Here is a 26,830-nt window from a genome sequence, read left to right as displayed (position 1 = left end):
AGCACATTGTCTTCCTAGTAAACCTATATTCAGTTTGGGAATTTTTTATTATATTAATGAGTAAATACTATACAATAATAAAATAAAACCCCTAATGGTTAGAAAACAGCGAGTGCTCAAGGTTATGAATGGCTCTTTTTAAGCAGAATGGAGTTGTTACATAAGCTGTTTTGACATTGAAAGACCATGGATGTCCTTAGAGCCAACGTCAAACATGGCCGCCGGTGCTTCACAAAAATGCTCTTTCCAAAGCAGCAGCCTATGCATTGCAGAGCACTGGTCAACGTCATTGCCGTGCGTCGGAAGCGGCGTGCTGCTCAGCAAGTACTATAGTGTGCCTCGAGAGTGGGCAACATGACAGCTTATGTGCGATTTTGGAACAGTAGCCGATGGCTCGGAAAATGCCGGATCGGAGCACTAGGTGCAGCCCGTGAGATCGAGGGTAACTCGGTAATCAAGGGCAGATTGTACTCGGTGGGAAGGCAGAGTGGTATTGTGGCATCTTACACTGAGGTTGCATCAACTAGGACTCCTCTAAGTCGCTGCATCAGTGCAGCCTTCTCTGCTCCTCTGCTGCAGCCCATTCATTGCCGAGCCCTACATGACTTTGGAAATCGGGGCAGCGGTGCTTTTTCTGGTGATGATGGGACACAGAGTGGAGCAAGCGGAGAGGATGAAGGAGGCAGCAGCGGAGAAGGGGGTGACAGCGGCGGGGTAGGAGAAGCGGTTTATGAAGCACCCATTGTGACCGCTCTCACTCCACTTACAGTCCCCGATGTCTTCCCTAATGTCCCTGTAATCCCGGTGTCCAGGAACCCCGTATTCCCTAGGTTCGTCAAGATTATCGAGGTAAGAACTGATTAATTGTCAGGTTATATAAATATATCATAACGAGTCATTTATTAGTGGATTATCTTCTGAGTATTAAGCTGTTATATGCATAATAGATGTACATAGTTACCAACATTTGAAAGTGCGGTTCAGGTGGACCTGGGTGTACTACATCCCCATGCTGACTTGTTTATTTAACTTCTTTCCAATTTGATATTTTATAATTTTTATATAATTTTCTTCAATAACTGTCAACAAGCTTACACAATAAGTAAGTGTAAATAGGGAGAATTTCATCAAATATACTGAAAGGAGACACAGACATATGAGTGCATAGAAAAAGTAGAGCTAGTTTCTCAAGTACAGGAGAGAAACTAATGGAAATAAGGATAGGACTGAGCAACTCAACCACTATATAGTAGTTGGTCAGACCTGTCAGGATAATAATCCCAAGCCAGGTAAATTCATTTTGAGAAGACTTCCAGTCATATGAAGGTGCTGAAACAGGACTGTGCTGTGGCAGTTTCTAGCAGGAGAATTTTATTTTCTCATTATCTGATACTTGTTCTGGCTGATGCTGATTGGACAGCTGCTAAACATCCAGTGAAATCTATACACCACCACCTGTATGAATAGGGAAAAATTCAATGAGTGCACCTGCACGCAGAATGATGCTAAATAATAAAACGTAACCTTATATATTGTGCTTACCCTGTTTATCCCCTCTTTGCTCATTCTGTTTCTAACATTTTTTTGAAAACTAAATAAAACTATTTAAAAAAAAAAAAATGATCCCCAAAATGTCCTTAATCATTGTATCTTTTAAAGGTAATGACAGTGTTTTGTTTTTTTTAACTGTTAGATAATGTGTTTTTGGAGCTACTTGATCTTGATGCATCGTTTTTTGACTTTTCCCTTGGTGGGACAACCTTGGAATTCTTAACCACAGATAAAGCTGTCACAGATGTTATTTGTGGGTGAATTATACTGTAGCAGGCCACTGATTTTCTGTTTCTATTGAGACATACTTAGCGAAAACTAGACTGATGCCAAACTTTTAAGGTAGATTCTTATGTTTTCTGTATTTGCTCACATATGGAGACTTGGTGGCATTTTCCCTCTGACATCTATAAATGTAGATATTTGTTGGTGATAAGCAGTAATTGAAGGTAAAATGGGGTAGAGTATGTGTACTCATATTAAAGAATGTAATATCAGTTACTGGCGTATATGGATCCTTGTACTTCAAGAAGAGAATCAATATGACAACGTGCGATGTTAACATGAAGGGTAGGATATCTCATGGGATTGTTTTCAATAGATATATTTTTTGTTGTAATCTTGATAAATAACAGCTAAAAATTGCTTGTAAAACTAATAACATTTTAATTTTATATTTTCTAATCTAAGGTCAAGAATCCAAACCTGATCGCACTTCTGAGGCGTAAAGTAAGGCTTGCCCAGCCATATGCTGGTGTTTTCCTGAAGAAAGATGATACGTAAGAGATGGCTTTGTCCTGCTGTGTCTTTTTCTTGTTTTATTTCATCTTAAAGTAAAGTCTTCCACACAGGAATGTATAAAACAATTTTGTGTGTATTTATGTGTAGGATTATGCATATGTATTTTATGTGTACTCCCCTGAAAATTTTGCCAGCCGGGTGGTATTAAGAAGAAGCTAGGAGGGGGCAGTTGTAATATTTTGTGGTAATAATGAAATATGTTGAAGGTTATTGCCCACACCTGCCAGAACAGGTCAGACTGGTGGTCAGTGGTCTAACACACACTGCTGGCTGTAGTGCTCACATAGTGTCTGCTATAATAGGGAAAACAATGGTCTATTCTATTATAATAAGACTCTGTTGGGCTCCAAGAGCCAGATGGCAAGTAAAAACAGCCGGGTGGAGCAACCGGGAAATAGGTGCTAGAGAGAACACTGGTGTAGTAAACAAAATGCAGCATTTACAAAGGTCATAATTATGGAACGGTTCATAGCATGCTGTATTAAATAGAATAGTTTGGGGTTTTTAGTTGTAAGTTAATGGTGTTAAAAAAATTGCAGAAATTTGGTTAAAAAAACACATAATTCTGGTGTTAGTGACTCATCCTTTTCTGTGTAGTTTTTTTTTGTATCAAAACGTATTTTCTCTTTTATGATTTCCCCATCTTTAGTAATGAGTCAGATTTGGTTGGAAGCTTGGATGAAATCTACCACACAGGAACCTTTGTCCAGATTCACGAGATGCAGGATATGGATGACAAGCTGCGTATGATCGTCATGGGTCACAGGAGGTAGATATTTACCATAGTAATGACAATTTAATTGAGCTCTGTATTAGAGGAATCATCATCGACATGAGTTAAAGTGATTGTCCACTTCTGGGCATCCCTCCTCTAAGTACCTGTCCTTCAGTTTATTACCAGGCAATCAAGGCTACTGTCAGTGCAGAATGATACCCCTTTAAATTAGTAGGTATATTGTCAAATAATGATTTGCAGAAAAATCTAAGAATTGCCCATGATGTATTCAAGTTAATGACAGTATTAGGAACCAGAGGGAGAAGTGGTCACACACTATTAAGGAAATAATTTTACATTTTTTTCATACCTAAATCCCTCTTCCCTTGAACCATGTCATAGAATTTCCCTAGCTCATTCCTTGGGCTGTCTTTGATATTGTTATGTAATTTTATATCTTGGGTGTGTGGTAACAAACATCAAATTTAAAATCTCTTTTGAAAATCTACAGATTTCTACAGAAATGGGCAGTACAGTAATGCTGTAAATAGTTAAACTTTTTACATTTTTATTCACTTAGAACTACTGCCACTGCAAGGATGTGTTCTATATGGATCCTGTAGGTGAGGTGGGCCAGTTGGGGCTTCACTCAACATTCACCAGATGAGCAAATGCTCAAAAGAGGTCTTTGTTCCTCTGAGAACGGAGCGGGGGCCTGGGAGGATGGAGTAGCATTGCCAGGCTTCCCCATGAATTTTGCTACAGGACACATCACTTCTGACTCTAGGGTTAAGATAAAATTATCTTTTTTTTTTTTTTTAATTATAATGCCACTTAGGTAAAAGTTTGTAGACTGTACCAAATGGGTTTAAGGAACTTCATTCATTTTTATGTGCATTTTGTAGGGTTAGGATCAATAAGCAGCTTGAAGTTGAAACTGATGATGGTAAAACTGAGGAGAAAGTAGAAGGGAAAAAAAGGAGAAGAAATGCAGCCGTCCGGCACATTAATGAGGTGGAAAAGAAGAAGCAAGAAGTAGTTGATTCAACTGCAGCACCTGAAGTCCTCATGGTTGAGGTGGACAATGTGGCTCATGAAGAATTCCAGATAACAGAGGAGGTCAAAGTAAGCGCAAACTAACTGATCTGTGGAGTTTTTCCCTTATTTCCTTTGACCAAGTTTGAGTACATTGTGGCTCTCAAACTGTTGCTGGACTCCAGTGTCATTGGATGGGATTTGTAACTTGAAAACATAATCATAATCTTGGACTGTGCAATGGATGAAAAACTTAAAATTTGATAACCGTTTAAAACATTAATCTAGTTGTTTTTTTCCCTGCAACTCCTCTAGGCTCTCACTGCTGAAATAGTGAAGACCATCCGTGACATCATTGCCCTAAACCCTCTGTACAGGTATGTGTATGTAGAATCTTGCATTTATAACCTTTCTTTTGTTTGTTGAACTGTTTATGTAATGTTTTGTTTTTCTATTGTTTATCATGGAAGGGAGTCTGTAATGCAGATGATGCAGGCTGGACAGAGAGTGGTTGACAATCCTATTTATTTGAGTGATATGGGGGCAGCGCTAACTGGAGCAGATTCTCAGGAGCTTCAGGATGTCTTAGAAGAAACAAATGTAAGCGACACTGAGGAGCTCTGTAAAGTACTTATGTTGTGTGCAGTTCTTCACCTCGCATGAAAGTTTGTCTCTCTCCCATGTGACATTTCACGGAGATAGATGGTGTACTGTGACTGCTCTTTATTCTTTACAGATCCCAAAGCGCCTGTACAAGTCACTGTCATTATTAAAGAAAGAATATGAACTCAGCAAGCTGCAGCAGCGTTTGGGTCGAGAGGTAATATAGGTGGAAACACCATCAATATTTTGTTACACACCTGTCAAAGTTGAAAATAGACAAAAGTCCATCAAGTTCACCCAGTTCTTATAAGGGCTAACACAACAAAACCCCTGCAAGGCAGCTGGGCAAACAAAAACCTTCATAATCCCATAAATATCAATCTAATTAATTCCTTAAATCAGTCACTCTCTTATAATAAATTCTAATAATTCTAGCTATAGGTAACATTTGTTGTAAGAAATGCATACCATTCCATGTTAGGAGGGCGGTGTTTCTCTAACTGAGCAAGCAGTGAGTGACTGTCCTATTTGCCAACTTGCTGTGATGTATTATTGTGGTAATGAATTTATACACATGGCCCAAGGCCAGTGATGTCACTGCGGTATAAATAACTGCTGTATCAGATATCCTTAGCAAAGATGTGGGAGCAGCTTCAGCTATCTTTAATGTAGTAGGGAGGTAATACTTGTGCACATTGCAATGATATGTCAGGTTAATGATACACCATATGTATTGCTGTGCCATATTTTCCTATAATAAAAAAATAATATTTTTGGGGTTTAATTGTACTCTTTAAATCTATACTTATTGTAGAGCTGGGCAAATACTAATTGCCAGGTCATCCTGCATGCTGCATTACCTGGCTACCCATGCACTCGGCATTTCAACCACTCAGAAGAGTGGTAGACATGCTCTAAGGGAAATTACTTTTTTAAATCGTCATTTGCGTTAAGGTCAGGGCTTCACTAAGTGTTCAGAAATCCTAAGTCACCCTCAAAACCAACCAACCAGCCAATGATTACCAAAATATTGCAGGATGGTATTGCATGGGGTTCTGCAATTCTTCCACACACTGCTTGACATGCTAGTGTCAAGCAGTGACAAACCTACTAATAGTTTTCTTTTGGCCATTTCTACGGCACTACCACTAATTCTACCACTAATAGTGGCTGCTGTTAAGCCGTCTGTCAAGCCATTCAAAGGGGACTTTGTACATCTACATCTAAAACCTTAATTGCAAGAATATGCATGTTTTGAATTTTTTTTCTATTATTATTTATTGATTATTTTTTAATGAAATGTGGCTGGTGGTTTGTTTGCAGGTAGAAGAAAAGATCAAACAGACTCATAGGAAGTACCTACTGCAAGAGCAGCTGAAGATCATAAAGAAAGAGCTAGGCCTTGAGAAAGAAGACAAGGATGCTATTGAGGAGAAGTTCCGGGAGCGCTTGAAGGAGCTCACAGTCCCTAAGCATGTCATGGAGGTCATTGATGAAGAGCTTGGCAAATTGGGACTACTTGACAACCATTCTTCTGAATTCAGGTGAGACACAGATCTGTGCTGTTAACTCACTGTTAACCTTTTTGGTGTGTAACTCTGAATTAGTTATTGCTATGGAAGTGGCAGAGTAGCAGAATATTAGATGTATGATATTGTGTATGCTGTGAGAAAAGAGAGCTAGTCAAGTGTAAACTTCCATTTCTTCAGTTGAACGCAACCATCACTAGGTGTATTAAACTCTGCTTACATCTGTAAGGGCACTTTAAGAATATAACTCCTACACTGCAGGCTTAACCCTCCCACTGGCAGATAGGGTGAACATGATTTAGTGGACATGAGCTCTACCTGTTGTCTCAGGTTTGAAGTTTACATTTTACGTAATGGAGACTCGCTTTGGTCTTTCCATCCACTGTTCACTCACAATGTTCCCTTGTGGAGGCAAACCCGCCAAATAAAGGTACACAGCCATAGTTCTCTCTCTCTTTAGGGGCCACTGAGCTGTTTGTAACTGGAATTCTTTAAGTCACTTTGCTCTGAACTTGACTCTTTTGTAAACCACCTGTGTTCACATGATGAATGTGTTTTCAAATTAAGTAATGTCACCATTGGGTTGTTTGTCGATCTTAATACCTGTATTTTTGTTGCTTGCGGGATTCTACCACTAGAACTACACTGAAGTGTCTTCTGCTCCCCGTCTAATTCCTGCACCCTCTCATACTGCAAACCTTTAGTAACAACCAGCAAAAGGGCAGAGTATCAAATCAACCCCTTTAGCACTGAGGGGAACATACCTTCTCTTCCTGGGCTCTATGACTTTGTGCTCTGTCCACTTGATGGACATGCACACTGTCCACAGCAAAGTCCCTCTTTGCCCACCTTTCCCTGCCCGCTTCTGACGCTCCTTCAATGAAAACAAGTGTATGAATTTTATAGTCTAGTGCAAATTTTCACGTAAATGCAATTGGGGGAAAAAAATAGAGAGCTTTGTCTGCTTTTCTTCTGTCCTTTGAAATCCTCAGTGAAGAAATCCAAGCTGTATAACTTGCCTGTAATTTAGAACTTGTTTATTGGGGGTTATTTTGACAATTTTTATTCTCTTCTGTTTTTTGTGAAGTGGTAACCAGGTACCTGATCATATCAAGCTCGTATGGTTATTTAAACTCTATGTAAGCTTACTCGCTGGCAGACAAGTCTTATTTCCAGCTGTCGGCCTATTCTACTTGAGATTTTGATTTTTGATGGCCATGAAAGCAGAACCTTCCACTGATCAGGTGTACATGATGGTTAAGTGTTCATCCTTGCAAAAAAATTGGCAAGTGAATATTTTGTGCTTCTGCAGAAGAGGCCCTTTGACAGGAAGGGATGTCTTGTAGATTTGTGATGTCCCCAGCAGGTGATGTCTATGTATCCCAGATGGCAGAAAAGGGAATTTGTTAACTCAGGCATGCCTGCACAGCATGTCTCTTGGAACTTGTTTCCTTATGATTTACCTATTCAGAATTTCTGTTCTCGGAATTATTACCTCTCCATGTGGATATATTTAAACTGTCTCTACTTTGCAGTTAATGGGGTTGACCTAGCAAAAGGGTGAGATCTGTACTTAAACTTCACTCGCTTCTGTTTTATGCTTTCATCCAATTTGTGCAACCCCAGAGATTTTCCGCTATATTCAATTGTACGGTTCTCTTGAGTTTAACAATACCAAATATGTTTATTTAAGGTTTGACACAGTTACAAAGCCAGTAACAGTACACCCTTTAGTAGTAAAAGTCCAACATTCATCATATTTATACTGCAGTCGTACAAAAATTGAGACTGAGCTTGGTGGGGGGTGCTTTTGTTTTTTGGGTGTGGGTTTTTTTTTCCGTGTTTTTGTTTTTAATCCTGTGGCTAGAATAAAATGGTTAACTTGTACTGATTTATAATACTACTTCTGTACCTTTTTAGTGTCACAAGAAATTACTTAGACTGGCTGACATCCATGCCCTGGGGGAAGTACAGTTCGGAGAACTTGGATCTGCAGAGAGCGGAGGAGGTTTTGGAAGAAGATCACTATGGGATGGAGGATGTCAAGAAAAGAATACTTGTAAGTATCTTTTAATATTATTATTTAATATTATCTAACGTTTATAATATGCCAAAATACAATATAGTAATTTACCATAGAAGAAATTGTGATCCGGAATCCACCTATAACAATGGAAGGGTGTTTGCAGTAGTTTGTGTAGTATGACAAATGCTTCCCTGACAGAATCTTCTTGTGGGCTCTGGAGATGTCTTCTATGATGCTGTTTCACTTCTGGTATTGTTAGCCTTGCACTTCAAAATGTTACACTACTGCCACCCCACCAACACCCCCAGGACTAGTGTTTGAGTCACAGCTGGGTCACATGACTAAATGTAATTAAATAAGCAAAATAGATGCTACAGACCAAGGAAGGAAAGTTTGTCATCTTGGATTACTTTAAACGGGAAATACAAAGAAACAGTGAAAAATGTAAAAATAATAAAAGCTTCATGGAATGTAATAAAAACACACATTCCCCATTGACTATATGGCTATGAAATGCAAATTAGGTTCTAAGTGAGAGATTATATAAGTTAAACATCAGTACATAGTTTAACTTAACCTGGGGACTTTGTTCCGTCAGATTAGGTGGAACACTAAACCCCAGTTCAGTAATATGCTGTATTCATTTTTAACTTTTGGAATTCACGCAACAACTTGATTCAGCCTTTAAGAAAGGCACTTTACAGAGCAGAATAAGACGGTGCATAATCATAATGTCGCCAAAGGATAGAAAGTGTCTCACACCACAACACTCACTCTTTCGTCTTTACCGCGTATGCTCACTCCCACATTAATTTGAACAATACTTTTGTCTTTACGCAATAATTAACTCACCTACTAGATTTTACCTTCTCTCTGGAGCACCATTCACGTAAAGGATAACGCCACTTTTTTATGTTTTGAAAACATATACCCTAAGGGTCAATTAAGTTAAATAATAAGTTCCCTGCTAATTAGCTCAGTAATCAGGGTTTCCCAAACCCAGTCCTAAGGGCTCCCCAACAGTGCAGGTTTTCGATATCTCCTTGCTGGAGCACAGGTGTATTCATTACTGACTGACACATTGTAACAGATCCACAGGTGGTCCTAATTATGTCACATGTGATCCGGAGAACCTGCACTGTTGGGGAGCCCTGAGGACTGGGTTTGGGAAACCCTGGCTCAGTTGCTTGGATCTAAGTGTGTGAATTAAATCTCTGAACAAAATTCTCAACATTTGAAATTGTATTGCTCCTCTTTCTGCATTTAAAACCACCCAATCTAACTTTGAATAAAAGTTGATCTCTCACCTGTTATTTGGTAGCACTCCTACAATCTTTGCCAATACCTGTGTTCCGTATGTTCCTTTTTACCATGACCACATCTTAAAGGAATAGTGGAATAAAGCACCATTGTTGTTATATTTATTTTTAGTAAATGTAATAGAACTACAGAGTCTATTTTGCTGGTAACACTGCATATTTAGCTTGCATCTTTAATTATATAAACTCTTTTTTAGATATATTTAACAGTTGCTGAATGTTAGAAAACAAAATAGAGAGCCTTTGTTCTTCATGGGACATGCCTGTCCCTCTAACTATGTCATCTGAGTGACATCAACAGGTTTTAATTAAAGATTCCAAGTAGATTTTCACTATTCAGAATTCACACCCTTTGACGTTGGGCATTGAGGTGGCTCTTTCTGGGTGCAATTATTAGAGGTAAATGACATGTGATACCAAATTGGGAAAAAATCACAAAGTTGGATCATACCTTTCAAATCGTTGCACTTTTGTGAACTGTGTTTAGTAAACATAATAACTTGTTGTTTTGCTTTTTGTTATGTGTGGTTATGTTTGCTTTCTGGACCACATTTAAATTGTAAGCATTTCAGCTCAGAGATGTTGAGCTTAATATTATTTTCCCTGATATACTTACACCCACTTGTTCGCAAATTCAAATAACTTCCCATTTTTTAAACAGAGAGGGAGAATGAGCCACTAGATATTTTGGATTAGAGAGTGTACCAAACAATCAAAGATAAAGAAGATATTCTTGAGTTCACTTGGTTTTTCAGTTAGCCAATCCAGTGATGACACAAGCGCGCAACTTCAGAAACCTAAATTCAGAAATGTCGCAGTCAAGGACATACGTACTTAATGTTTGCTTGTTGGACATATGCATAATACATTCTATGATGTTTTATATAGGAGTTTATAGCTGTGAGCCAGCTCCGAGGAAGTACCCAGGGAAAGATTCTTTGTTTCTTTGGTCCACCAGGAGTGGGGAAAACCAGTATTGCCCGCTCTATCGCCCGTGCACTGAACAGGGAGTACTTTAGGTTCAGTGTGGGTGGGATGACTGATGTAGCGGAGATTAAGGGTCACAGGTGAGTGAGTTTCCTATTTTTAGTAGTCTCTGTACATTGGCATTTGGCATTTCTCAAGTCCTTTAACCTCCAATACAAGTTTATATCCATTCCTATCCATTCCTATATAAAAATTTCTTCAGTGCATGTTTGAGTTGGATTAATACAAGTTTCTCTGTGTTTAACTTTTTTTTCCTTAAAATAAAAAAAAGTATATTCTATTGCTACTGTAGCTCCACTAAGACTATGTAGCTGGGACATTTTCCCTTTACATATCCCACCACAACCAACTTTCAGGTCCCTACTTCGGGATATGTCGCCACTTCCAAGCTAAAATTGACTTTAAAATGGCAAAAACTGAAAAAAAAAAAGTTTTTGGGTGTGTTTGGTTTTTTTTAGGGGTTTTTTTAAATTCGTAAGATGCAAACATGTAGCTATAGAAGCATGGTGTTCAGATCACTAAGAAAAACAAATGTGGACTTCTATGTGTGTAGAGAGTAATCGTTTCACAATTACAATGGTGCATCTCATTCACTCTACAGGAGGACATACGTTGGGGCCATGCCCGGGAAAATCATTCAGTGCTTGAAGAAGACGAAGACAGAGAACCCTCTTGTTCTTATTGATGAGGTTTGTGGTGATCATTGGTAAAATGACCAGAACACATAGCCCTGTACCTCCATATATAGGAGGATATAGAGAAACCTTTTGTAGTATGTATTTTAACAGCATATAGCTTTGCTCAGAATGTCTCGCAATACAGTATAGTTGCAATATATAGCCTACAGCTATGTATTTAATCTATATTCTCAAAGGGCAGGGGTGCTGTAATGTATGTTCCAACAACCTACACACAATTTATTCTGAAATTCAGGTTCTCCTGACCTGATTTGTGAATGATTAAACTACAGTGTCTCTCCTGCCTACAGGTGGATAAACTTGGGCGTGGGTATCAAGGTGACCCATCTTCTGCTCTCCTGGAACTTCTGGATCCAGAGCAGAACGCAAACTTTCTGGACCACTATTTGGATGTACCTGTAGACTTATCTAAGGTAAGATAATTATAGTTGTTTCCAAAGTTGACTTTGCACATATATGCAATCCCTTATACAGAATAGTTGGCACTTAGGGGCTTGCCAGGTAATGTTTTTTATGTAATTCGGAGTGCCATTCCTAAAAACTATTAAAACACTTAAAAAAGGAAATCGGGTCATTATTATATGCTTTCCTGTCAATTGAACATTTTATATGTTGGCACTTGTGAAACCAAAAATTACATTATATTCAGCAAGAGTTCATTTTATTGCCATGATGCAAAGTAAGCCGGAGAGCCAGATTTTAAACCCATGATTCTGTTTGACTAATTATTGTATTTGATATTAATTATCTTACATTTGGCTGAAAATGAATTTCTCACTGGGGTTTTTTTAAAAAGTGTGCCACATATTTTTAAACTGCACAAAAATTGTAGTCCGTAATACATTTTGTAATTTTACATTGTGTCTGAGCCCCATGAGATATTTATGACACAATTGCCATTTTATTTTATTTTTGTTACTTTTTGCAGCGTATTTTTCAAAACTGGGAAATGTTTCTTTTAACGTTTGTTTTTTAGCCAAGAGAGATACAGGCTAACAAAGGCATTAAGCAACACCCACAGGAGAAAGAGGTCCCATCTGTCCTTTTTTTGACCTCCACCTCCAGCCAATTTGTATTTTTCAAGTGCCTTCAGCAAGAATGTTAGGGCCACTGACATGTCCCATAGTCTGTATTGTATTTTGCTTTCTTACCTTAGTTTGATTTCTTCAGTCATGAAGCACCAGTTGAAGACTTTCATACACCCGAGGCTGGCCAAACTCACACAAGCAAAGGCAGCATTGAACCCAGGGAACAAATCAGCTCCTGCACTAATTAAGACTCATTTGCACACTTTGGAGTATCCAGACTCCATCCCTGTTTGTCCATAGCACTGCCCACTTTCTTGGTAAATGACAAGAACCTTTTGTCCTTGATCTGTGTAGGCTGGCATGCACCAGAATGACATTTTAAACAAACTGCACTTTAGAACCTTGTACCTTTTTAGGATGACATTAAGGCCTGGTCTGCTTGACCTCCGGTGAATGTACTTGTTTCTTGGTTTTTCTATACAAATGGCAATCAACTCCAGATTTGGTATCATTTAACGATGCTTCTGAGGAGACACTGGACAGATGGCCTTCTTAATGCTATGTTTACCACAGCAGTCACCTCGTGAATCCATGTTACAAAAGGCAGGCCAGCTTTAGGAGCATTCATCCTACTTTAGTTGTCCAGCCCTTGATACTAGGAAACTTTTGCCCACTCTAGGCTAACATGGTGGCAGTATATAGCACACTGGTTTAAGGCCTGGTCAGGGATCCGAAATTGCAGGTTGCGGTTTCTTTCATAGAGAAGCATCTTTGTGCCCCATTATCAGTCTTCTCATTATCAAATTGGGAATCCATGTTTAGTTACAATGCAAAATTCCTGAAAAGAGGGTGGCTCATAGCCCTCTCTACCAATCAATTCTGGAAGGTAAAAATAAACCCTTCTGGTCCAAGTTGTCCTGATGATGCATCTTCCCTGGGAACTGGTTAGATCTCTATTTCTTCCTAGAGCACTCCTTTGCAGATCTGTACCTGCATTCAGTCTCTTCTGGAGGCCCAGGTCCTTTCCCCAGTACCCTAGCAAGCGTGTTGCTCAGGATTCTATTAACTTCTTATTGCACAAGAGAGATGGGTCTTTCTATCCTGTTTTCAATCTCAAAAGAATTTAATAAGGGTAATTTTTGAACTGCAAAATCTGCAGACTCCCAGTGGTTTTTTTTATGCGTGCAAGTATGTCTATCTGATTGCCAAGTGCATTTCAAGGTGCACAGTCTTTGGAAACACTCCTGTAAAATGAATCAATGGTTAGTTTGCTGGTTGGTGGATTCTTCTGAAAAGTCCAGGGTAAAAACCATGAAACATCTTCTAATAATCCAACCAAATACCACTTTAGGAGCATTTAAACTTTTTCATTTAAAATTAGGGGACATTATTGCTGGTTTTTTTTTTTTTTTTTTGTTTAAGCTCTTTCTGTAACAGAAGTAGTTCAGAATGGAGACCCCTTTGGTCAGTCATTCAGGTGATGCATTTGGTGACTTTATGGTATCCATAAATATTCAGGATTCATATTCCCACATAACTTTTACAGGAGGTATGGCAACCTGCAGATAATTAGGTCTTTTCACAAATGTATATGTGAATCGTGCCACGTCACTATATAGAGTCCAGACCCCTAGCTCCATTATACTCTTACTTGGGCCATTTGTATCTTCTTTCCAATCCCTCCAACTAAATTGGCTTGGATAGATATTTGTGGAAAGTCAAACAGTATACATGATGTTCTGCTAACATAACACATGGTTTATTTTCTATAAATCCTTGGGTAAAGCGCTTATTCACATTGATTTCCACTAAATTATGTTGCTCTTCTGTGGCCTGGAGTTTTAAAGGCATGGAGTGGGAACTGTCCGGATATAAGGTATTCTCAAAACAAGTGATCAATATACTTTTTTTTACAAGCAAGCAATAGGAACTCTTCAATAATCAACATTTGGAAGAATTGTATCACATGGTCTGACTCTTTGCGGCTTCGTGGGACCGCCATTTAGTTATTATCACTCTGACGTCTGGCCCTTTTGAACCTGCAAAAGGTTTCTCTGAGATCAGTGACGCTATAGGTGATGAATTGTAAGCACTGTAGTGCAAGGAACCCTCTATGAACATTCATGAAGATAAAGTGGAAAGTATTATCTATATTACGTACCGCCATCCTTTGTTCACAACCTACTGATGGAACGCAAAGAATGCTGTAGTCATTCGACTTGGTTAGGTAAATTTTCATATATGTATCCAGGACAGAAGAATATAGAAAAATATCCAAAATAATTGTGATTCATACAGGATCTTGGAAAGGGTGAGCCCCTTTTAACATATTGGGCAACAAGGGCTCAGGCTTCAGCAGCAGAGCTTTTCAAAACAGCTGGCGAGACACCCATACCTTCACTAGTTGCTATCATCTGGATGTCTTATCCTCTGTTGACTCTCGGTTTGGGAGATATGTTTTCCACACAGCTACTGAATAAATTATTGATTATGCAGCATTTGTAGCTGATATGTTCTCTGTTGGCCTCTGTACTGCATTGCTTGGGTACAGCCCATTATATTGACTGTCATGGAGGATTGAAGAGGAAAAATGTGAATTATTATGGTTATCATTTATTCCTTTTCTTAAAAATACTCCAACACCCCAGTTTTTCTACCCTTGCTGATTATATTTTTCAGAAAAAGCTTGGAAAGTCACTGAAAGATGTAGGGGAAGAGTAGCTGCTTAAATGCAGTCTGGGGGAATTTTATTTATCCTGTCTCTACCTAAACTGGTAAGGGAACCTAACCATTGTAATGGATGCCATGGAGTATTTTGAGGGAAAGAATTAATGGTTATCCCACAATTTGCATTTTCCTCTTGACACTTTTCAACCGTCTTATCTCATGGCTTTATCCAAAGGTGTTCTGGACAGATAGCTGTCTCCCAGTCCTTCAAAGGTACAGGTTTTACCATTGTAGGCCCTTTTTTCTCCATTTCGGAGGTCAGCAATTCATTCAAGCCATCACTCACGTCCACCTCGTATTTTTGGGGTGGGACCTAGTATGGTTCATTCTTTTCTCCAGTTGAATTACTTTGATCCCTTATCAAAGGTTACTTTGAACAAGTTTTCATTTAAGGTTGTTTTCCTTCTAGTCATACCCTACTCCTGCAGTGTATGTGCGTACCAACCCGCTAATCCTCCCTAAGGTGGTCTTGTTTATCTACAAAAAAACAGGAGCTCATTCTCTAGTTTTTCTGGCAAAATCCTGGTTGGCAGAGGCAGTTGACTTACACTTTCTGAATGTAATAGACTTTCAGTCTTTTACAGCAGACCAACTCTTTCTGACAATTAGTCACTTTTGGTTCTTTTTCAGAGGTCTGAATAAGACTAAGGCAGACTCCTCACAGTCTTTCCCTGTGGGTAAGAGAAGGTCAGGTGGGCCTTTTATGAAGGCTGGAAAGCTGCTGCCTTCACTGTGATTACTCGCTGTATGCGGGATGTTGAACCTTCCTGGGGCATCAACAGAACATCCGTGCAAAACAGCCACATGGTCCTCCTTGTGCATCTTCAGAAAGTTTATCTGGTGCACATTGTTATCTCATATGATGTAAGCTTTTGACAGGAAGGTGTTTTAGGCTGTGCTTGCATAGTATCCATCCCTCCTTCCATAACGGAATACTGTAGAACATCTGTGTTTTCCCCCTTGGGAGAAATTGGGAATTCTTACCTTCTGATAAAAACTTTTCTTCAAAGCCAAATAGGGAGCACAGCCCTTCTGCCTTAAATGTTATTTTTGTGCCCCTAGTATGGTTTGATTTTAGTGTTGCTTGGTTTTGGTCTATTCCTACTCATTGTTGCTACATGAAAACTGAGTCCCCTTTGTTGGAGGTGGGAATTAAGTAGGAAGAGAATGGGGCCTCTTTTTTTCCTTTCTCTTTGTGTGTGGGTGGGCAGTACTCCATCGTGAATCTCTTCCCCTATTTGGCCTTGAAGAGGATTTATGGGTAAGTAATACATTTTTTTCTATTATGAAAAAAGTGTTTAGGTAGATGAGGCATGCTACATTAGAGGTACATTAGGAGGAATATGTTGGCACTACCTAAAGAAAATGTAATAATAATTGTTACTGCCACATCAGCAAATTTGGGCTCTCTGTAGTGTTTGTTAGTATGATGCACATAGGAAAGCATGCTCCTAATAAGACATATCCAAATCCAATTCAGACTCTAATGTCTAATCTTCAGTTCTGATGAGTTCCTAAAACTTGCGCTTTTATGACCGTTTATGGTTATACCGATTTTGTCAGCAACTACAACAGTCAACATTGTTGATTTACTGATGATGACTGAGCTCTCTAAACTCCATTTATCTCCTGCAGGTCCTCTTCATCTGCACTGCCAATGTCACAGAAACTATTCCAGAGCCTCTGAGGGATCGTATGGAGATGATCAATATCTCGGGCTACGTGGCCCAGGAGAAGTTGGCCATAGCTGAGGTGAAACCTTTTTTGATAACCCCTTTATTATGTGACTTATTTTGAAGGCTATCACTTATAAATGTTTACTTATATACAGTCCTAAAGTGTGTGCGCTGTTTTTCTATTAAGACGGGTCAAGGAAACATGACTTTTAACATTTGGTATTTGGAATCTTTTCATCCATCCTCAAAGTAAATCCCCTGGATCTGCATGATGAAACCTGCGTCTGTCTATTTGCAGAGGTATCTAGTACCACAAGCTCTGACTATGTGTGGGTTGGATGAAGGCAAGACTCGCATCACATCGGATGCTCTCACTGTGTTGATCAAACAGTATTGTAGAGAGAGTGGAGTCCGAAACTTGCAGAAGCAGGTGGAAAAGGTGAGGAAAGGAAAGTTATTGATTATATTAATAGGTTAATGGTATATGTTGACTTAAGTGGAAAATAACTTGAAAAATATGCAAGAAGCAGGTATATGTGGGTGATATAAATGACTGACCTTCATGTTTGCCAAGGTTCTACGGAAGTCTGCATACAAGATTGTGAATGGAGAAACGAAGTATGTGGAAGTGACCCCCTCCAACCTGCAGGACTTTGTTGGAAAGCCAATCTTCACTGTTGACAGGATGTATAATGTCACCCCACCTGGGGTGGTGATGGGCCTAGCTTGGACTGCCATGGGTGAGAAATCATTTGTAGTTGTAGTGCATCACTATGTATGCGGTATGTTCTGGGTATAGCAGAAATAAGGCATTGAGGGTGTAGCAATTCTACCCATTTAATTACTCCCTATAAGTCATTAAAATTATTGTATAGTAGAAGTGCAATAAATTTACCCATTGATATTTGTATTAGGGCTGCTTGCTTGACTGCAGTTGAGTTTGTTACCCCCTAAATACTACTACCTTTGGTGACTTTATCATTCTGAAATAAAGGAATTACTGACTAATGATTTGTTACATGTGCAACTACTATGGTACACGCCATATTGTAATCCCTGATTTGTTACGATAGTCATTACATTTCCAAATTGTCTTTCACAGGTGGTTCTACCCTATTTATTGAGACCTCTCTTCGCCGTCCACTTGCCAAAGAAAATAAGGATGGTTCCCTAGAAGTGACAGGTCAGCTTGGAGATGTTATGAAAGAGAGTGCAAAAATTGCCTACACATTTGCTCGTGCTTTCTTGATGAGAAAGCACCCAGATAATGGAATGCTGACGACTTCGCACATTCATTTACATGTCCCAGAGGTGAGTGTTATGACTTCATCACTTTCTTTTACAAGACATTTTAGAATGAAAGGAAAGTTCAGAGGAGAGCAATAATCATCCTATATTTTTATATGGAATGTGTTCAATGATCTCCTATTTCCATTTAGAGAGTTTACGTCGTGCTCCTAAGCACCCCAGTACATCATGTTCTGAGGGTTGTCATGCCCAGGTGAATTAGTCTGTTTGACTAGGTTGGTGATTGTCCCAACAGACACTACAAAGATAAATCATGTCCTGTGAGGGTAGTTGGGAATTGGAATTGAGAACCATTGTTCCTATTGTAGCTGTTGAGCAGATCACATGTGTTGGGTGAATGTAGGGTATTACCCATTAATGTCACTGGATTAATATATATCACAATACATGTTCATACTTTCTGTATAATCCATATGGCTGCCACAGTGATCAGTTACTGTTATCTGCACCCTTATGGGTGGAGGGGAGATTGGCAGTATCAAACTTTGTGTGTGGATGGGAGTTCCTGGCCAGTCAAGTGGCGCACGTTAACTGTTGCTTAAACCCTCAACCTGACAAAACAAGCCATTAATATAGAAGTGGGCTTCCTCTTGTCCCTGGAGCACCTAGTCCATAAAGGGTCAGCACCTATGGTACATCGATTAAGTCAATGCAATCAGTATGTTTACGTTGGAAGAGAGATCCAGCACTTAAAAAGGTTTAAATGGCGATCTGGTCTCCATAGCCTGTTGTGGTTTAACACCTATCTTCCAAGTGAATGTCAATGCCTGATGCAATACAACAGACTTCAAAGGGAGTAAAGATCCTAAGGAATATTATGACTTTTGACGACCTTCTCTTGTTTGAGCAGCTGAAATCTCTCTCAAACAAGATCTTTATGTGACTTCTTTTACTGAAACATAGATTTGCAGCAGTTTCTTTTTCTGCTCATAGATCTGTCCGCTTTGGGGGTATCCACTGCAGTTTTTTGTCACAAATATGCCTTGTTCCTGTTTTAATTAATTCTGTTTATGTGGCTCACTCTCCAAACCAGCATATGTGGAGTGGAGAGTGTGTGTTCTCTAAATGGGATACAAACAGGTATCAGATATTTCCAGTTGCTCCAGAGATCAATTGAATTAAATTATATGTATCCACGTGATATGTAAGTCTCCTTCCCGCTTATTTAAATTAAAGTAGATCGTCAACTGTTTCCATATTTCACCACCCTGATTTTACCAACTGGATTTAGTAAATGAAACACATTTACATCTTCCCTGGTTTTTGCGATTAACATTACTTTATCCACTCCTTACCATAAGTATCCTCATTTACGTCATGATTTATTCATCCATTACCGCTTAAGTTCTGTGAAGAAGGGGAATCTACCTGCGCATTCTCCAGCAATAATGAGATTTTTTATATATTGTGGTGTTAAAATTCCTTTGCTTCCACATTCAATTCACTGGCTTATAATTACTCTTCTTTCCATCAATAATTTTTATTAGAATTTTGGCTTTAAAGGGGAGGGGATTTAGAACTAAAAAGAAACAAGAAAGGGGAGCAGATACAACAAAGATCTAGCCACATTTCATTACTTTAGTTACATAACAAGAGTTATTTGAGGGATCGGTAGGTAGTACTATCGTGTGAACTCACTTAGTAAGTAATCTTATTTTAAGCGGTCTCTGATCTTGAAATTTGGGAGGTTGTTAATCACCTGGAAGAAAGTCATTGGGTAGTAGGAGATTCATGGGCAGTACACATAATTTATTGCCCCCTGAACTCTCTGACTTTATCTCCTACCCTAGACCATTTTCATATTTTCTTTTAACAATGCAAGTTTTACTTTCCGAGTGATACTTAAGCGTTTCCCTTATTTAAATGTGTCAGGGATAAACTCCTCTAGCTACTCCCTGATTAGATATATTATCATATATTCCAACAGTCATACAATATATCGCCTCTATTTTGTCAGGAAATCGCTCCTGAACCCCTTTATCTGTCACAAACCGCCCTCTGTGCACTTGTGACTTGGAAGCTTACTGTAAGGGAACACAGGATTCCAGCCCCAAATCTCACACTCGCCTCTTTCTCTAAGGCTACAGATTTCGCTGGTCCCTTTTCCCAACACAGATGCACACGTCACACCTATCAGCAACTGCCACCAGCTACGTATAAGGCCCGTAGCAAACCTATGACTTAATCACCCAATTGAGCGCACTCTGTGCCCTGGTAGCTAAGCCCTTAACCCTTTACACACTGGTTTCTAAAGAGTTAATCCAGCCAAGCAATCTGTTTTTTCTAAACAGGCAATGAATTTGTTTAGAGCAATAAGGGCAGAACTATTACATTTTAGATTTAATATACAAAAAGTACAATGCTTACAGATAATAAAAACAATTGGATAAAGATTTGACATACAAATAAAAAATGGCAAACCGTTATAAAAACAAAAGGGATAAAAGTACAGAGCATAGCTTCTCATAATCTGTATGCCTGGGGATAGGCAGAAAAGATGGACAGTACTTCAATTAGATTGATTCCCCAAGAAACTGACAGTTTGTCCCTTCAAAACACAGGTTTTTAAGCAACATGAAATGGGATGGTCTTCACAGGGGCAGCGTTTAATGCTAATCAGTGGTTGTGGCCTGTGACACTTTTTCAATCACCATTTGCATGTTGCCTGATTTACTAACCAATTCTACTACGTGATCTATTTTTTTTGTAGAGCGTTGCATCGATCCAATTTTATCATTCATAAATCCCCTATGACTGTCCATCTTTTGATACCAAACATGATGACCTTTTGACAATGTGACATACCTTTTCCAAAGATGTGATTTTAGCTATTCCCGGATACCACCCGTACCTGTCATTCACAACCCTGGTGTGGTTTGTGCTCCTCAGTATGTTTTGTACCTAGATTCCCTAAAATATGAAAAATGAAGGCATTTTCTTTCAAGTTCATATTTCTATATACCTGTATAAAGAGCCTACAGGTTTTACAGGATTCTCCATGATTCTCGCCTAGGTATATGGCTCTCTAATTTACACCTAGTGGTTATTTTATGTTTACATTAGCTATTGAAAGGAAGTCAATTAGCTAGTGGAATACATGATCAAAAACAATGGATGTCTGTGATCTGCATATCTTAAGCTGGTGTCCTCACAAAGGTTTTGCCTAGCTTAATTACCTCCTAATGGGCTAAGTGTTTCCTTTTTAAAAACATTTGGTCACACATTTATCTGAGTTGAAAATCCGTTTCATCTACCATGCTTATTCAGTTACAAAATATTATAATTGTTTTATGTCTCTTGTACATTAAGTCGTCACTGGTTTACCTCCCTTCACATTAGTTTTTTGTGCCCAAGTAGGGCAGATCCTTCCATGCTGTAGTGTAAGGTTACAAAAATTCAAGTCTCTCTGGTCTGTCATCCATTCAGTACCACTTAGGGACATTGTGGCATTTATAGACATTTAGTACATCCACCTCCACAGATTAGAGGAGAACTAGAGGTTCATCATTAAACATTTATTTATATAGTGCCAGCAAATTCCTTAGCGCTTTTCAGAGGTTCCTATGTTATGATATTGGGAAGGTCTATTTTATGTTCCAAGCCCGTAGATTTGTAAGGTGCCACAGTGCTCCGCGGCACTGTACAGTAGGGAAACAGCACATATCTAAAACAGGGACATAGAAGGTAGACAAAATAAATACATACATGAAAACAAAGGGTATGAAGAACCCTGCTCATTAAGAACTTACATTCTAAGTGAAAGAGGGCACATATGAAACAAGAGGAGCAAATCTGGTTCAGAGTGGAGATTGGGACAGTTGTGAGGGTGCATTAGTGTGAATATTGTTATCGGGGATAAGGTCACCTATAAAGATATGGGTTTTCAAAAAGAATCTTAAAAATGTTAACTTGTACAGACATGTGAGCAATTATCTTACATGGTCTGAGATGGTGTATTATTATACTGTTGTAGCTGGCTGTGACCTATGCTGTGCACATAAGACCATTCTCTGCACCAGCTGAGGCATATTTTGTCATCTTGGTACACCCATTTTGTGCACGGCAGACCCATGGCTTCAACAAGGCTAAAAGTGTCCTATGGAGTCAGAAAACAGACTATGGGGCATATTCAATTGTTGAATATGCCCGCGGCGTTAAAACTATTACCGGTATTACGCAGCTCCCTGAGCCGCGAGTTGAAATCCAGCGAGAAAAGTACCGTAATATCTGTATTTACGTGCAGTATTACCGTAATGACGGTAATAGTGCGCGGGGCGTGTTAATTTTGGCTGTAACGCAAACAATTGAATATGCCTCTATGAATGCAAACTGGAAAGACAGAAGCAGTCCTTCAATGAACATGAAGGTATATGCTGGCCAACATCTGCCTTTTAAAAGAAGCATCTGAGATTTGTTCAGACTATGATTGACAGTGCTGGGGTTTGCTAGGGATTTCTTGTGAGCATCGGAGTAACCATTGGGGGCCAGGGTGGAACTTATCGTCTATTTCCAATGTGTATGTAGAGCGGTGATAGTCAGCATATTGATGCTGACTACAACGACAAGACTTGCCTCGACATCTTGAGTCCAGGCGGCTGCTTGCCGACGAGGATCCATTTTGAATCTTCTGTGAAGCGACTTGAAGCAATCCTGAAGAAAGAAGACGCCGGCAGGACTTGATGACGTCACTGACATAGGCGACACTGTTAATGTTGCTCTTAAGGGGGTCATGTAACTATACGCCCATGTACAATGTACTTTTACAAAGGGTTGTACAAGTCCCATCGGCGTCTTCTTTCTTCGGGATTGCTTCAAGTCGCTTCACAGAAGAGTCGTGATGGATCCTCGTCGGGAAGCAGCCGTCCGGACTCAAGATGTCGTGGTAAGTCTTGTCTGTGCAATCAGCACCGTTATTCCGTACCCCACCCATGTAGAGGGTAATGCTTTACTATTCAAGCTTTGAAAACATGGTCAGTTCTCCAGGAAAGCTTGTGACCTTATAAGGGAATATAACCTTAACTGAAGTCAAGTATAATGATTTCAAGATTGGCAATCTAATCTAGGACACATTTACAGGATTGGCTAGAGAATAGCACTAACAGGACACATCGGGGGGGTTGCTGACCCCATACTGTTGATTTTCGGATTAAACTCTTCAACACTCCTGGGTCTGTAGTAACCAATTATATATTGGATAGTGGTGATGAGAACAAATTAACAAATTTACTGACGAAACCAGCTGCAAAACATAGAGCAGTTGTCTAATATGTAGAAAAGCTAAATGTAAAATAAAACATTATTTTGGTGTATTTATTTTTACCTTAAAATGTCTTTGAAAATCCTTGTTGGCACACTACGATGTCCAGGGTGTGAGCAGCCATCCTTTTGATAACCGTATAGGTTTTTAAAAGAATGGACAATGTATAAAGAAATTATTATATTTTAATATAGTTTTGCACAAACCCATAATTCAATAATTGTTAACTGTAATATGATTTATTTACTAACAACGGTAAAACAACAAAAACCTACATTTATGAGAAATATATGTTGCAAAGCTAAATGAGTCATTATTTTATCTCCTCTCTTTCATAGGTTGATCCACAATGAAATAATCCAATAGTAAGTAATTAAATGCATTTTTATAAAAGTAATATGTTTCTATTGTTTTATTTAGGGTGCTACACCAAAGGATGGTCCTAGTGCTGGCTGCACAATTGTCACTGCGTTGCTTTCCCTTGCTTTGGGGCGTCCAGCTCGCCAAAATGTGGCAATGACTGGGGAGGTGTCACTGACTGGGAAAATTTTGCCTGTAGGGGGCATCAAAGAAAAAACTATAGCTGTGAGTATACAGAAAATGAAAAATAAAAACTTTAATGAATAGGTTTACAAACACTGAAACAATTTTATGAAGTACAGTCAACATATTATTTTTCACAAAGTCTGCTGCCTCAGTTTTTATGATGGCAATTTGCATATACTCCAGAATGTCATGAGGTGTGATCAGATGAATTACAATTTCTTTGCCATGACAATGAACTTTATCCCAAAAACAACATTTCCACTGCCTTTTAGCCCTGCTACAATAGGACCAGCTAACATCAAGTCAGTGATTCTCTCGTTAACACAGGTGAGAATGTTGACGAGAACAAGGCTGGAGATCACTCTATCATGCTGATTGAGTTATAATAACAGACTGGAAGCTTTAAAAGGAGGGTGGTGCTTGAAATCATTGTTCTTCCTCTGTTAACCATCGTATCTGCAAGGAAACTATCATCATTGCTTTGCACAAAAAGGGACTTCACAGGCAAGGATATTGCTGCTAGTAAGATTTCACCTATATCAACCATTTATCGGATCATCAAGAACTTCAAGGAGAGAGGTTCAATAGTTGTGAAGAAGGCTTCAGGGTGCCCAAGAACGTCCAGCAAGCGCCAGGATCATCTCCTAAAGTTGATTCAACTGTGGGATCGGGGCACCACCAGTGTAGAGCTTGATCTGGAATGGCAGCAGGCAGGTGTGAGTGCATCTTGCCACACAGCAGCTATGCAGTTAGGGCAGCCACCTAACAGATGAGGGCTGGAAATGTACAGTGTTCTGATGGTTAATCACGCTCCCTTAGCATTAAATGGGGGATGCAGTTAAGCTATCAAAGCTTAAGTGCCCTGAAAGTGCTGTTCCCCTGTGAACCAGGGAATAGCATTCCCGATTCCGTGTAAGGAATTTATGTGATCGGTCTTGTCTTACCCCTCTGCACGCTGCAATTTTCTGTCTGGCAAACCATTCATGTGATCATTTTATTAATTGCAGAAACATAGCACAAATAGGAAAGATGGAATTCTTGTTTCCTATAAAAGATGGCATCCCTTGTAATGTATGAGGACAGATATGTTTTTCATCTTTGCTCTAATCTATATAACTCTGTTCCTCTCTCTCCGCAGGCTAAAAGGGCAGGTGTTACCTGTATCATCCTCCCCTCGGAAAATAATAAAGATTATTATGATCTGGCCACATTCATCACTGAAGGGCTGGAAGTGCATTTTGTTGAACATTATGAAGAGATTTACGACATTGTATTTCCATCTCCCTGACGCCTTCCCATTCCCAACCCCGAGTGATCCTCTATTTCGGTGTCAGCCACTGGAATGGCATCATTAATATTGCTGCTACGCAGCCCAAGTATATTCATTATGGCTCAATTTACTATTTGCCTTTTAGATATGGTATTCATTTAGTATTGTAATTATTAAAAGACATGGATTTTAACTGTAACTTGTGTCTTTGAAATACATCTAGCAGTGATTGGGATCGAACATCTCTTATGATAGTTGATATAGATCTACATACCCAGAAAAAAGATAATGTTGATACTATTCAGGCATCCACATTGTACATCCATTTTCAGATTTCATAGATGCTATTTTTATTTATCCATATTTGTGGCTTTACAGAAACCCAGTTGAAAATACAGATTTTGACATGAAGCTTAAATCTCAAAAATAAATTCTTGCTGTAGTATTCCTAGAAATCTCCATAATCGCATCTACAATAGTATTGTTTGATATTGTTTTCTGTCTTGCTTATGATTATTTAGAAGATGTCCGCAACATCTAAGCCATGCTTTATCATTTAACGACTTAATAGTTTCCATGTCTACATAATGGCATTATATGTTTAATATTTTTGTTATTAGCACACAGCATACATCTGATGGCTGGTTCACACTTATCTGCTGGTAATGGGATTTTCAGCTGCTAACGGCAGCATGAATCGTTTCTTATGGGCTCCTTCCCATTCTAAGATTTTAAATTTAGAATGCGTCATGACTCTTTTCTCCTGCACAATAGATTGTATAGAGAAGAGAGCTGCGCATGATGATGGCACAGAAAATGCATAAAACATATCTAAAATGCATGTTTCTCATACATCTAATTGGGGGAAAGTGCGATACATAGGGGTATAGTAGGTGGTACCAGGAGTCCAGTCACTTAAACAGTTGAGTCTGTGAGTGTAACTCCACCCAAGCTTACCCCTCCCATAGGAAGGATATTCAGTTTAGTTTTAGGGCCCTCGAGTCAGACGTGTTTTTTACGGCTCTTGCCCTGAATTTAGTGTTAGTTCAATTTATTTAATGTATTTTTTTTATTTAATACCTTTAAATTTGGGGGTGGGGGGGGTTCTAGGCTCAGGGATGCCTTCCAAAGGGTTGATAGCTTGCGACCTTCCTCCACACTGGGTCCCTGAGCCTTGCTGAGTAGCCTTGACGGCTATATCACTCCAGGCTGTCATTTTTCTCTGTACAGAAGGAAGAGGAGAGTTAAAACTCCTCCCCCACTTCCTGGCGCCATCTACAGGGATCTCTAAGCACCATTTCTACTGCAGAGAACGGACCCTGCTGTGTTCCTCCTCGCGGGACAGGTTTATTCTCTGTTTAGCAAGATTTCTTGTCTCTAAGAGTGTGGTGGTTTGTGCCTTGTTGTTTGTGGCCTTGCTTGTTCCAAATATACTTTTATATTCATCTTGAAAGGATTTGATATATTGTGAAACTGCAGAACAGAGGGGCTAATCAGGGAAATAAGAAAAACTGGAGAGAAATGAAAGCCAATATTACTAATCCGTAAAATAACCAGGATAATGTTTGCAAGAATTCTATTTTGCTTAGCTGCTTAAAAGCTAAGCTCCTGTATTTTAAGTTTTATAACATACACATTTCACATCTTATGGACATGAAAATATGGGACTATTTTTATTTTATTTATACAATTTATTTTTTAAATATTTTAATAAAACTGTTGCTGCTCATTGTGAACACATCTCACATAACTGA

At 39.1% G+C, this 26,830-nt stretch overlaps 1 protein-coding gene across 2 annotated transcripts; it reads left to right on the top strand.

Moving 5' to 3' along the window:
- Positions 1-304: 304 nt before the first annotated feature.
- On the top strand, positions 305-25,275 carry LONP1 (lon peptidase 1, mitochondrial). Of its 2 annotated transcripts, XM_075204649.1 has the most exons (18): positions 305-849; positions 2,242-2,330; positions 3,002-3,121; positions 3,973-4,192; positions 4,418-4,479; positions 4,573-4,702; positions 4,839-4,922; positions 6,029-6,249; positions 8,155-8,293; positions 10,468-10,646; positions 11,168-11,255; positions 11,555-11,677; positions 16,655-16,771; positions 16,994-17,134; positions 17,270-17,435; positions 17,798-18,006; positions 23,681-23,845; positions 24,945-25,275. In XM_075204649.1, the coding sequence occupies exons 1-18, from the start codon at positions 355-357 to the stop codon at positions 25,092-25,094; spliced, it is 2,898 nt and encodes a 965-aa protein (XP_075060750.1). In that variant the 5' UTR covers positions 305-354; the 3' UTR covers positions 25,095-25,275. The 2 variants fall into 2 exon arrangements, with proteins under 2 accessions (XP_075060750.1, XP_075060751.1); XM_075204650.1 differs by lacking the exons at positions 23,681-23,845; positions 24,945-25,275 and adding an exon at positions 23,599-23,651.
- Positions 25,276-26,830: the final 1,555 nt, after the last annotated feature.

This window comes from Mixophyes fleayi, chromosome 1 (assembly GCF_038048845.1).
Source record: "Mixophyes fleayi isolate aMixFle1 chromosome 1, aMixFle1.hap1, whole genome shotgun sequence".
Taxonomy (NCBI): Eukaryota; Metazoa; Chordata; class Amphibia; order Anura; family Limnodynastidae; genus Mixophyes; species Mixophyes fleayi.
This window is presented reverse-complemented; position numbering and strand designations above follow the sequence as displayed.

Bases quoted from the DNA above. Each gene is read 5' to 3' on its own strand.
- LONP1 (XM_075204649.1), top strand. From the start codon at position 355: ATGACAGCTTATGTGCGATTTTGGAACAGTAGCCGATGGCTCGGAAAA. The intron at 4,193-4,417 runs GTAAGCGCAAAC...CAACTCCTCTAG, and splicing joins AGATAACAGAGGAGGTCAAA to GCTCTCACTGCTGAAATAGT. The intron at 8,294-10,467 runs GTAAGTATCTTT...TGTTTTATATAG, and splicing joins ATGTCAAGAAAAGAATACTT to GAGTTTATAGCTGTGAGCCA.